Source organism: Abramis brama (genome assembly GCF_963993115.1).
Source record: "Abramis brama genome assembly, chromosome: 16".
Taxonomy (NCBI): Eukaryota; Metazoa; Chordata; class Actinopteri; order Cypriniformes; family Leuciscidae; genus Abramis; species Abramis brama.
The window spans coordinates 22,478,482-22,490,825 of NC_139978.1; the positions used below are offsets into that span (position 1 = coordinate 22,478,482).

Here is a 12,344-nt window from a genome sequence, read left to right on the forward strand (position 1 = left end):
TTGGAGGTTGTCACTCTTAAGGTGATGATACACAGGGCAACTTTTTGAGCAATGTTGCTGGGCAATGTTGCCGTCAACGGGCAACCAGATGAGACACAGGGCCCACGACTGATCTAAATTATCCAGATAGAAATGTATTGCCCATTTTCAATGGGAAAGTGCCCAAGCAACAATCGCCCAGCAAGATTGCCTAGCAACATTGCTCAAAAAGTTGCCCTGTGCATCATCACCTTAAGAAGTTATTTACAATGATTTTTAAGTGATGATTTTTGTTTTTTCATAAATTTGATCTTTCTTAAGAAATGTTTTTGGGAATTCCAAATATTCGTATAATGTTTTTTAGATTAGAAGTTCGAAAACAAGAAGAAATGGGCAGTTAAAAAGATTTTTATTCTTAAGAATGTTTCGAGAATCCGGTCCCTGTTTACTGGAATTGTGAGCTTTGTGAGATTTTCGGGTAATTTCATCATTGTCTTTACAACCTTAGTGAGAACTGCTGTGCATTTGAATGAGCTGCCAGTTTATTTTCTTTGCCGTTTTTGTTGGTTGGTTTGTTTTTCGGGGGGGATTTGGGGGATGTGTTTTTGCCTTTATTTTTATATGACAGTGGATAGCACATGACATGTCCCAGATTAAACTTTTTTCTCATGAGCCGACAGCCCTTGAGCATCCTGAGCATGTGCACAGCCGAGTGCGCCACAGCTCTGATGCCTTGTTATTGAGGGATTTCAGCTTTACAGCACCTAAAATAAACTAAAAAGTGTGGTTAGTTACTTTGTGTCAGTCAAATGACCTTTATCTAATGAAATGGTGGTTCTTGGTAGGGCTGGGCAATAAACAATATCATATTGATATTTACTTAATGATGATAAGCTCTGGAGATTTTTACTTGATATGGATTAATGTAACAGCCTATCATACAGCAGAAATAAACGTAATAACAGCCAGTCAGTGCATATCGCTAGTAAGTCATTTCTGTGTGTCTCTGTGAATGAACGCCGTGGTTTCGTCTGATACACAAACTCACATACATGTGACGCTCACAGTGTTTTTAGCATCTGCAGTCTCAATATGAGGACATGAACACATGAACTTCAGAGCTGCTTTGAGAGTCACTTCACAAGCTTTTCGCCGTTTCATTTGAGAAAAACTACCGTCAAATACACACTGAAACTAAAACTAAAACTGAAAGATCTTCACAGCAATCTGTCAAAACAAAAGTTCGGTTTAACTTCAAGAAATTATGACCGAAATATATCACTCACTAAACAAAAAAATAAATACTCAAAATGTACTTCTCAAAGTAAAAATAATATTATTATTTCTAAGGAATATCATACAACCAAGATATTTTTTTCATCCATGTTTTACATTTATATAGTTTTGTTGTGAAGCATCTTGACAGAAATACAAATCCAATGTTTTGTTGTAAATTAATTGATATATTTTCATTTGATTACATTTTAAAAGCTTGATTAAACTGTTAAAGTTTATATAAATTTGTATTAAATCATAAAACACAAAATCCTAGAAAAATAAAATAGAATTTAGGGGAAAATAAAATGGATTTCATGGGGCCCTACATGAAAAGGTGGCTACTCTGTGGAGTTTAATTGTGAACTAACAAGTTTACATGTTAACATTCATTCTCAAGGTCTAACAAATATGTGGAAAGCATTTCCTTCCCCATTAATAGTAAATGGATATTGCGATGATGAATATAAATTTTGTATGATATGGAAAAAAATATTGTGCCATATTGCCCAGCCCTAGTTCTTGGCCAGGATAGCTTTCAACAATGTGGACCAGACGTTATGTCAGTGATCCAGTCTGGCTATGAGAGACTGCACACATTCACTCTCTACTGAACATGTCATAAAAGGGAGAGAGATGGAGTGTTAGAGAGACACTACCATATTATCTTACAGTGTTTTCTTGGCCCTGACTGCAGGTTGACTCTTAGAGACTCTAACTGATTGAGGTTCTCTATTCACTAGCTTTGAATCAAAGGTTATAAATTATGAATCCATTGATTCATCATCTCCATAAAGGGAGTGACTGTGGCTGCAGTTCTTAAACAAACGTTGTCTCATTTATCACTCTTTTATTCTCTTAGATAAACTTAGATTTTTCATCTGGGTCACGTTGTCAATTTATGTTGGCTTTTGTGAGTGTGTCTATTATACTTCATAAGTGTAAGGGCTTCTGTTTCTGTGACTCAAAGACTAGAATTATCCGCTGTCAGAAGATGACTCCAGCCTGCAGTTGTTTGTCTTTGAACAACTTTGAATTGTTGTCAGTCAAATCTTTGATTCCTCTCTTTCCTTCCTTCCACACATCTACTCGCTCACGTGGTTGGCACAGCATTTATTCACACTTTACATTCCTTTGCGTAAATGGGATTGTATGTTTGTGCGTTAAGCGGATTTGTGTGAACCCTGTTGACAGGTGTAATGTGTGTGTTGATAAACCATCCTGAGGGATCTGTAAAATTTAGCTCAGTGTTGAAAAGCAACACAGCTATATTCAGACACACATATTTTGTGTGTGAATCAGTTTTGGTTTGTAAGTACCAGAGTGAATATGTCAGTGTGCACGTATGACCTAGTGAGCTTAATCACATTTTTGGGCATGCTTGTTAGACTGCTCAACTGTTACTGCCAACACCAAGGTCATGGGTTCAATTCCCAAGGGAGATACAAACTGATTTTTTAAAAAAGGTCACTTTGGGGAAAAAGATGTGCCAAGTCAAGAAATGTAAAAAAAAATCCCTCATAACTGACAGACTACTACAAATCTGTCTGCCTTTTTTTTGGTATAAGAAACATCTGTACAGTATCGTTAAAAAATTTGGGGTCAGTACGTTTTTTTTTTTTGTTTTTTTTTTTTGTTTTTTTAAGGAATTAATACTTTTATTCAGCAAGTATGAATTAAATTTAATCAGAAGTGACAGGAAAAACATATAATGTGATAATTATCACATAAATAAAACATATAATGTAAATAAAAAAAAAATTGTAATTTCCTCACAAAGTGAAACAGTTGAAGATCTTTCTCTCAGATGGGAATTTATCTTTACTGAGCATGTGCTGTGTAAGTGTCATCTTTCAATTTAGTGTGTTATATTTGCCCCCCTTCCTCCCCCCTTCACATGCTGAGATACTTGGATCAAAACTGATTGACAAAAACAAGTGAATGGAGATATATGCCAATATCAGGGGTTTCCTGTGGCTTATTCTGAGAACAGTGTGTTAGTTGTTGATTGTTAACTTCAGTGTGTGTGTCTGTGTGTGTGTGTATGGTTTCCTCTTACCGGAATCTGGCAAGTGAGAGAGAGAGAGAGAGAGAGAGAGAGAGAGAGAGAGTGTGTGTGTGTGTGTGTGTGTGTGTGTGTGTGTGTGTGTGTGTGTGTGTGTGGATATGCTTAAAAAGAGAGTCATTACCTGTTTGAAATTCTGCACCTTGACCTTAGATCCTTCTTTTCCTTTAGCACAGTGTGTGTGTGTGTGTGTGTGTGTGTGTGTGTGTGTGTGTGTGTGTGTGTGTGTGTGTGTGTGTGTGTGTGTTGAACATTGGTGTCAGTTGTAGCTCCTCCTTTTTAAGCAGAGAAAGAGAGGGAGGGCTGAGGATAGTTAATATCTGTAAACCAGTGGAGTCGCTCCTGGCAGGTGAAGAGGGAGTTTGAGCTTTTGAATTTGACTTGCTGTTGGATTCCGTTCAGGAGATGATAGTTGAGATTCTTTTAATCCCAATCATTTGATGTGTGGAGATGTCAGCGAGGAACGAGGGGTGAATGCGGGTGAGTAAACGAGTGATCGTGAGCGTTTCCCTCAGGCTGCAGAGAAACGGAGAGCAGCAAAAGTTTATTTGTAGCTGCATGACTGGTTTTATGGAGTGAGGGTTTTTGTGTGTGTTCAGGTTATTTATGTGTATGCATGCAATGAAGCATCAGAAATTATGGACTGTTACATCATCAGGCTTGTTTATATTCAAATAGACACAGTCATGCATGCACACACACATACACACTCACTCTCTCTCTCTCTCTCTCTCTCTCTCTCTCTCTCTCTCTCTCTCTCTCTCTCTCTCTCTCTCTCTCTCTCACACAAACACACACACACACACACACACACACACACACACACTTGGATAGTTAACAAATGGACAGTATATCAAGAGTTTAAGTTAAAGTAAATATTTGTGAAGCGTAAAACAAAAAATTGTTGTTGCTGATTATCATTTCTTTAGATTTAATGGTGTGCACAATAATAATAATAATAATAATAATAATAATAATTGAGTATATAATATATATAACTATAGTATATAGTATATAACTATTTATATTATACAGTAATATAAATATGTATAATTTGTATAATTTTAGTTTATGCTATTAATGCTAAATATCTCTCTTTTTATTATGTGGAGGTGTCACGCCGTAAATGAACATTGAAGTAATTCCACATAAACATTACTTAATTAAAAGTAGGAGGAAAGCTTGAAAAATTCTTATTTATTTCCTGAAATGATTTATGTGAGTCACTCAACTCTGCAGGACAAAATTGTGAAAACCTTTTTTGTCTGTCCAGATAAATGATGAAAATATAAGAGAAAATGAATGGCTTTTTTTTTTTTACATGTCGTCATCATCATTCTGTTTAATGTACAATTCATTTTTAAAAGCTGACAAAACATGCAGTGATGCATTGTCGTGGAGCTGTTTGCATCAAAATAGCCCACCATCAGAAGATGGATAACACGGAGCATGGTGAAACTAGAGTTGTATTTATCACACTGGACAGGCCTGGCATCGCTTCATCCCACTGTACATAAACTGAAGCACGAGCTTTCCAGAACAGAAACAAATACACATCACAAGCCAGCGGCTTCGTTATTATCAAGTCCAAACTTCATGTGTATAATGCAAACGTTCATCTGATCAAATGTGACTCTGCAACACTCATGCCGACAGTCACTGTTATTTTTTGAAATGCTGTTTATGGTTGCTGTGAGATTAGAGTAAACGTATCTTAAGTACAGTGACTGATCACCTTTAATTAATTAATTAATTAATTATTTAACTTTTTTTTTTTTTGTTGCCTTCACTACTTTATATTAATTAAAAGCCCAAAGATCAGTCCTCTTCTAGTCATCTCCCTAAAGCTTACAAACTCATTTTGTGGTTGACTGCACTAATAGAATTAATCAAACTCTTTAGAGCGTGGCAATCAGATTTCTGCCCTTTTCTGTAGTGTCCTCAAAGGCCAAGACACTCAAGACTCTTTAAATTGCATGAAAAGCCCACACATTCTGTTTTCTTTCTTAGTCACACTTAAAATGTATTAATGTCATTGCCTTGGTTAGCAAAACATGAAACCAAGTGGTATCTATTGCAAAGAAGGAACTTAAGTGGAACTGACAGGAAAAATTGCTCAAAATAAAGTACTTCGGAATAAACGATTCAATAAATTTCCAGATACCAATTGGTTTGATATTTTGTTATTTCATGCCATGGACGTTGTTTGAAGTGTTTGCTTTTTTGAGGGCTACTTCTGTAGCTCAGTTTGTTTAAATTAGATCTGATATCCTGTTTTTAAAGGCCTAAAATGGCAAGCACAGAGAGTCCAGGTAAAAGCTCACTCCATACACCATGTAATACATAACAATAATTTAAAAAAAAAATCCTGTCTGGACAAGAAACGACGGGCTAGTGCCAACTGTAACCCTTCACTGAACCCATAAGCTAATCTAGAGTCACATCTGCATTCTAGAGGCTCATTTTTGGATTAGTTGATGCTAAGGTCTTACAGCTCTAATCCGTGTAATACAGCCTGCCGGATCTGCAGTGCTGTCTCGTATCTGCAGTCTGAAAGTAAACTAAAGCACACTCTGGAACTGCATTAGATGCTTGTGACAAGACTTCAGCCTGTTCTGGCAAGGAGGAACTCCAGATGTTTAGGATTCCTCATCTGTTCCATACCAGCCAACTGTGATGTGAATGTTTATTAGATTGTTGAACTTTTTAAACTCACACGATCTCCTCACAGTGTTTAGAAAAGATAGAGAGTGAATCAGACATCAACTGAAGCTCTCACGTGACTGAACTGAACTCTTCAGAATATGGCAACAACTCAAACTCATAAACATGGCCATATAGACATGGGTCAAAGCTCATTATGGATGCCACACACACACACACACACACACACACACACACACACACACACACACACACACACACACATACACACACACACACACACAACACACTTTACATTGGTACACACCTCACAGACTACGTTTTATAGTCTTTATGGTTTTATTCACACATTACTGTGTCTGTATGCACACTTATCTCTTTGTGTAAATCCAGAAGTGCTATTTAAGAATTTAAAGCTCAAAGATTGTAGTAAGCAGATGTTTTGTGATTCTGTATGCATATGTGCAGAATCATGCATATTTAGATGATGAATGTGTGATTTCGTTTTGTACTGTAGATGCATGATTACTGTGTCTTCTTTATCACTATCATCCTTTACCTATACTCAGTTTCTATAGATTCTCTTTGCAAAATTCTGCAGAAATGACTGGAATGCTCTTATGCTTGTGTCCTACAGTTACACCTGCTGAGTGGATCTACTTGTTTCAGAACGCAGTTTCAGAATGTAGGAGGAATATTTGCATATTGAGTATGTAGTTAAATTGATGGAATACTTAAAGATTTATTTCCTTATTCCAAAATATATACAATAAAAGACAAATCCTGGATTATAATTGTCATTATAATAAACTTCTTCAGGTATATTGTGATTTATTGTTATGGTTAGGGGTTGCAGGCACTGCAAAATGAATAAATAGAAAAATAATATTTATATATTTATTGGGTTAAAAAACTGCATTTAGTTGAAACAGAAAAGTTTTAGAACACGTGTCGGTCAAAAATGACCTTGTTTTTTATTTTATTTAATATTTTGTATTTTAGGAGATTTTATGTTACCAATGTACATTTATGCAGTAGTTATAATCCATTTATTCACTTTTTCAGCATGGACCTGAAAATTACATTTCCAAGTTAAACTATCATCAATCTTGAATGTTTTGGATTTCATATTTTTAAATACTTGGCAGATTACTGCTGACGTGAAAACAGTTTTTTTTTTTTTTTTTTTTTTAAGTGAACTTGAAAATAGTTATATGAAAAATGCTGAAAAATTTCATAACATAAATCTAAACAAGTTGTGTTCCTAATTTGAGGTTGATATCTCAAAAAATGCTTTTTGTTTGGGCACAGTACCAAATGCCTCCCCTAGTTGAAATTTGTTTCCCATTCATTTCCAATGCGCTCATTTTTGACCACGAACAATAGAAGTGTGACTATTTCAGGACCATTTAACATTGTCAAATCATGTCCATGCATTAAAAATCCACTTGGCTCATGCCACTTCTTATAACAATGATTGTAAATAACTGAATAATAATAAAAACCTTCAACAGTTTTGCAAAGTAAATCAGGAAACCATCACAGTGATGCATTATAATGTTTAATTATTCTCTCTCTTTTTGTCCTTTTCTCTGTAGTGCTGTTGCATGAGGAGGTGGTGCGTCTGCAGGAGGAGGTGTCGGTGCTGAAGCAGGTCAGGGAGATGTTGAATCGTGAGCTGGAGGAGACAGGAGGAGGATGCTCCGTGGAGCTGCTGTCTGTCTCACAGGTCCGAGTTCAGCTAACACAGAAAGAGCAGGAGCTGGACAGAGCAAAGGAGGCATTACAAGGTAGGAAATTAATACAATGAGCCCGACCTTTCATCCCCAGCTCTCAGCCTACCCTAGACCTGTCATTTTGAAATAAACAATAGACACAAAAGCACAAACCTCTTGCTTAGTGCTAACTAACTGCCAACTTGCTCAGGGAAACAAAGACTATTCATAAATATTATGGAAAGAATAGGAGTACTTGATTGCTTTATTGATTTCATTAATTGATGAGTGATTTATAATGGTTTATGCATTCATTTTGGCACATTTTTAACGTGTCATTTACATGAATTGACTTGTGGAGCAGCATTAGCCCAATATCATACCCTTATATTACTTTATTGTTATATATATATTTACTTTGATATATATTTACTTTATATATTGTTGATTATTAAATGCAGGGCTGTTGATTTAACGTGTTAATTAATTTAATTGGTTATGGAAAAATAACGTGTTAAAATAATTTAAAGCATTTACCAAACCTGGCCCCACCCCCAGACCTATGTAGATAATCTTACATTTCATATAGTTGATTGGTGATGAACATGATGCAGGGCAACAACTAACCGCGTGATGGAGCCTATGGAATGTAGTAAGAATACCCCTAAAATTCAAGATAAAAATACCCCTGTATGAGTTATGAGTTGATGTATGAGTTGATATATATAGGCCTATATGATATCACACGAGTAACGAGCGCAGTATCACATGAGTGCTGTCTTTGTCTCAAAGCATGAGTGCAAATGTGATATTGATTTTATACAACAGTTCAATAAATAAGAAGGTAAAATTGTGATATATTTTACACACAATATTGTCTGTTTTTGCAAAAAAAATCCAACGAATATATTGCCTATAAAGCCAGAGCAGAACTGTTGTGCGTCTCCGAGCAACACAACAGCGGCGTTTTATTACTGAATGAATACACGTTTCGAGCGAATCAATTGGGTGAACAAATGATTTAAAGGGAGGGTGAAATGCTATTTCATGCATACTGAGTTTTTTACACTGTTAAAGAGTTGGATTCCCATGCTAAACATGGACAAAGTTTCAAAAATTAAGTTGTACGTTTGATGGAGTATTTCTGTACCAAAAATACTCCTTCCGGTTTGTCACACGTTTCGGAAAGTTTTTTTCGAGTATGGGCCTGTGTTACGTCAGATGGGGCGGACTGTCCTTATACCAGGGAACTACACTAACCTTTTCCACTGGTGGCACTTGCGCTACTAACTTTTTCAGTTACTGGCCCAAAACATGATTTGGTTGCACAAATTATTTATAGTAAGCCGCTCTGGATAATAATGAACAATAATGAAACTGTATTGCATACAGATGTGCTTTTTATTTTACTTGCCATCTTTTAAACCACATGCCTTCTTGTTTTTGTTTTCTTTAACATTGGTTGGGATAGATTTTCTGCAATAAAACATACAGTACACAATAAAGTGCAAAATGGATTTCAACATGCTATGGTTGGCACAGTTGGCACAGACTCCTGAACCCTTAAGTAGTGATGCACCGATGTGAAAATTGTACCAATAATAACCGATATTAATATTGCTGTTATGGCATAAAACAGTAAAAAAAAAAAAAAAAAAGGAACATTGTGTACAATTAATATAGGCTACTTAATTTATTATTCCAATTAGGGGTGGGCGATATGGCAAAAATATCATATCACGATTTTTTTCAGGAAAATCACGATTCACGATTTTATCACAATTCTTTTTTATGTTGGTTTTACTATTTTGTGACTGAGCATTACAGCCAAACTAATGTCCATATTTTAAAAACAAAGCCTTAGATAACAAAATAAAAAAATAAAAAAATGGCAGACGGGCAAAGATAAAAATATTTGTCATTATTTTCTTTATTAAATATTAAGATCAAAGATAGACATTACACATACACAACTTAATATACAAATTAAATAAACAGTGCTTTGTTTTCAGCTACAGTAGGTGTGTTTAACAGTAGCACTGAAGAAAGTAATTAAATGAACAAATATGAAAATAAAACAAAACAGACTTCACTGTATATGTTGATACTTATTAAAGCTACTTCAGTCAATAGCAGTGAGTGATTTTCTCTTTGCATTGTGTTGTTTTATTAACATTAAAGGAATAGTTCTCCTAAAAATTCAAATTGTCATAATTTACTCTCTCAAGTTGGTTTAAACTCGAATAAGTTTCTTTCGTCTGTTGAAAATAAAGTTATTTGGAAGAATGTGGGTAACCAAACAGTTGATGTACCCCAGTGACTTTGTATATTTTTCTCCTATGGAAGTCAATGGGGACCAGCTACTGTTTGGATAGCCACATTCTTCAAAATATTAATATTAGAAAAATATTAGAAAATATTAGAAGGAAATTAATACAGGTTTGGAACAACATTAGAGTGCATAAATGATGAGATAATTTTTATTTTTGGGTGAACTATCCCTTTAAGGACAAGCGGCAGAGTGTTTAATAACGCGACGCGTCTAATATACACGCATTTGACAAGCAGATTTACTCAGTTTTCTCAAGTTTGCTTTCACTTTAGACATAACCGACTTTGTTTATGTAAACCTTGTGTGTATTTAACAGTATAAGCACAATAAGACTCGAAAGATAGTCCAGTATCCAGGAGCTGGTAGACAGGCTTTTAGTGCATGTGAGCTTCACATGTAGGCTACGCGCTGAGGAACGCACACGTTAGAACACGTTAAAATATTAAACGTTAAATATTAAATGTTAAACTATAGCCCGTCAATTTTCATTTTACAATTATCTTCTCTCTCTGTGTGTGCGCGCGTCCGTGTTTGTGTGAGAGAGAGAGCTCGCGCAGCACTGATACAATGGTAGGCTACGTTTTAATCTAAGTAACGGTCGCGGGGCTGAAGCCAACTTGATGTTTTGAATGCTCAGAGCGCGTTATAAAACGTATTCTTAAAATACACATTTCTGTTTTAATAAATGCACATAGTAAATCATAGCATATTGCCTAAAACATAGGTACAAAAATAATCAGTGATACATTTGCGACCCATTAAAAATTACGGTCGCAATGGCATTTCAGAAGGTCGCATATGCGACCATTTTGGTCGCAGTGTAGTTCCCTGCCTTATACGGTCCTAAGGGCTCTTTTCCCGGAAGGGCGCGCGCGCACCCGTAGACCAGAGCGAGAGAGCGAAAGCAGTACCTCATCTAAGCGCTGTGCTCGCTGCAGTCACAGGACTTTGTTTGTTCCCTGCATTTCGACGATTATTGTTTTATAAACAAGGCCCAGTTCGACGCCGGATTTAGCAGTCCCAACGATAAAGGTTCACGGTCGTGCGTTGGAACCGCAGGCGGTGAGTAAAACTCAAACTGCTTCAAATGTCGGTGTGTTGTTAACTATCGGCGCGTAAGCACCGCCCACACGGCACGCCTCCAGCCGCTCGTTTTTTTCCGGAAAGACTCGGTACAGCCTATCTTTCTTTTATAAATATAATAAAACTAAAGACTTTTTGGAGATATGAAGGATGCAGTACTACTCTATAGGTACTCAAGATTAACATGAGATTGACTGAAACTGAGTGTTTCACCCCCCCTTTAATGGCCCATTAATAAAGAGAGCTAATAGGTGTGTTCGACGTTAAGCGGCTCTGTGCCGGCTACTTTGTGACATCAAAGTACTGCGTGAGAGATTAGAGATCATACAGAGCCGTCTGCTCTCTATTCGCTCTCGCAGTACTTTGATGTCATACACCAATTATACACACCTATTTACTTCATTCTTGAATGAATCAGCCATTTCAACAAATTGAATGAATGACTGACTCAATGACTTACTCATTTAGACATTTAACCCCACCTAATAGCAGTTTTAGATTCTTATATTATATTATATTATATACCTCATATTTAAATAAGAGTCTCAGACAAGTGATTTGATCCAGTATATACAGTGAGGAAAATAAGTATTTGAACACCCTGCTATTTTGCAAGTTCTCCCACTTGGAAATCATGGAGGGGTCTGAAATTGTCATCGTAGGTGCATGTCCACTGTGAGAGACATAATCTAAAAAAAAAATCCAGAAATCACAATATATGATTTTTTAACTATTTATTTGTGTGATACAGCTGCATATAAGTATTTGAACACCTGTCTATCAGCTAGAATTCTGACCCTCAAAGACCTGTTAGTCTGCCTTTAAAATGTCCACCTCCACTCCATTTATTATCCTAAATTAGATGCACCTGTTTGAGGTTGTTAGCTGCATAAAGACACCTGTCCACCCCATACAATCAGTAAGAATCCAACTACTAACATGGCCAAGACCAAAGAGCTGTCCAAAGACACTAGAGACAAAATTGTACACCTCCACAAGGCTGGAAAGGGCTACGGGGAAATTGCCAAGCAGCTTGGTGAAAAAAGGTCCACTGTTGGAGCAATCATTAGAAAATGGAAGAAGCTAAACATGACTGTCAATCTCCCTCGGACTGGGGCTCCATGCAAGATCTCACCTCGTGGGGTCTCAATGATCCTAAGAAAGGTGAGAAATCAGCCCAGAACTACACGGGAGGAGCTGGTCAATGACCTGAAAAGAGCTGGGACCACCG

The 12,344-nt window shown here is 36.4% G+C and overlaps 1 protein-coding gene across 5 annotated transcripts in view; it reads left to right on the forward strand.

Moving 5' to 3' along the window:
• kazna (kazrin, periplakin interacting protein a) overlaps nt 1–12,344 on the forward strand; it is a 44,445-nt gene that overhangs the window by 15,453 nt on the left and 16,648 nt on the right. For 4 of the 5 annotated variants that reach the window (XM_084087325.1, XM_084087326.1, XM_084087328.1 and 1 more), the window contains exon 3: nt 7,582–7,773. In XM_084087325.1, the coding sequence (XP_083943451.1) occupies nt 7,582–7,773 (192 nt within the window). Of the gene's footprint in view, nt 1–3,619; nt 3,800–7,581; nt 7,774–12,344 lie in introns of those variants that run through there. The other variant, XM_084087327.1, reaches the window with a different exon arrangement.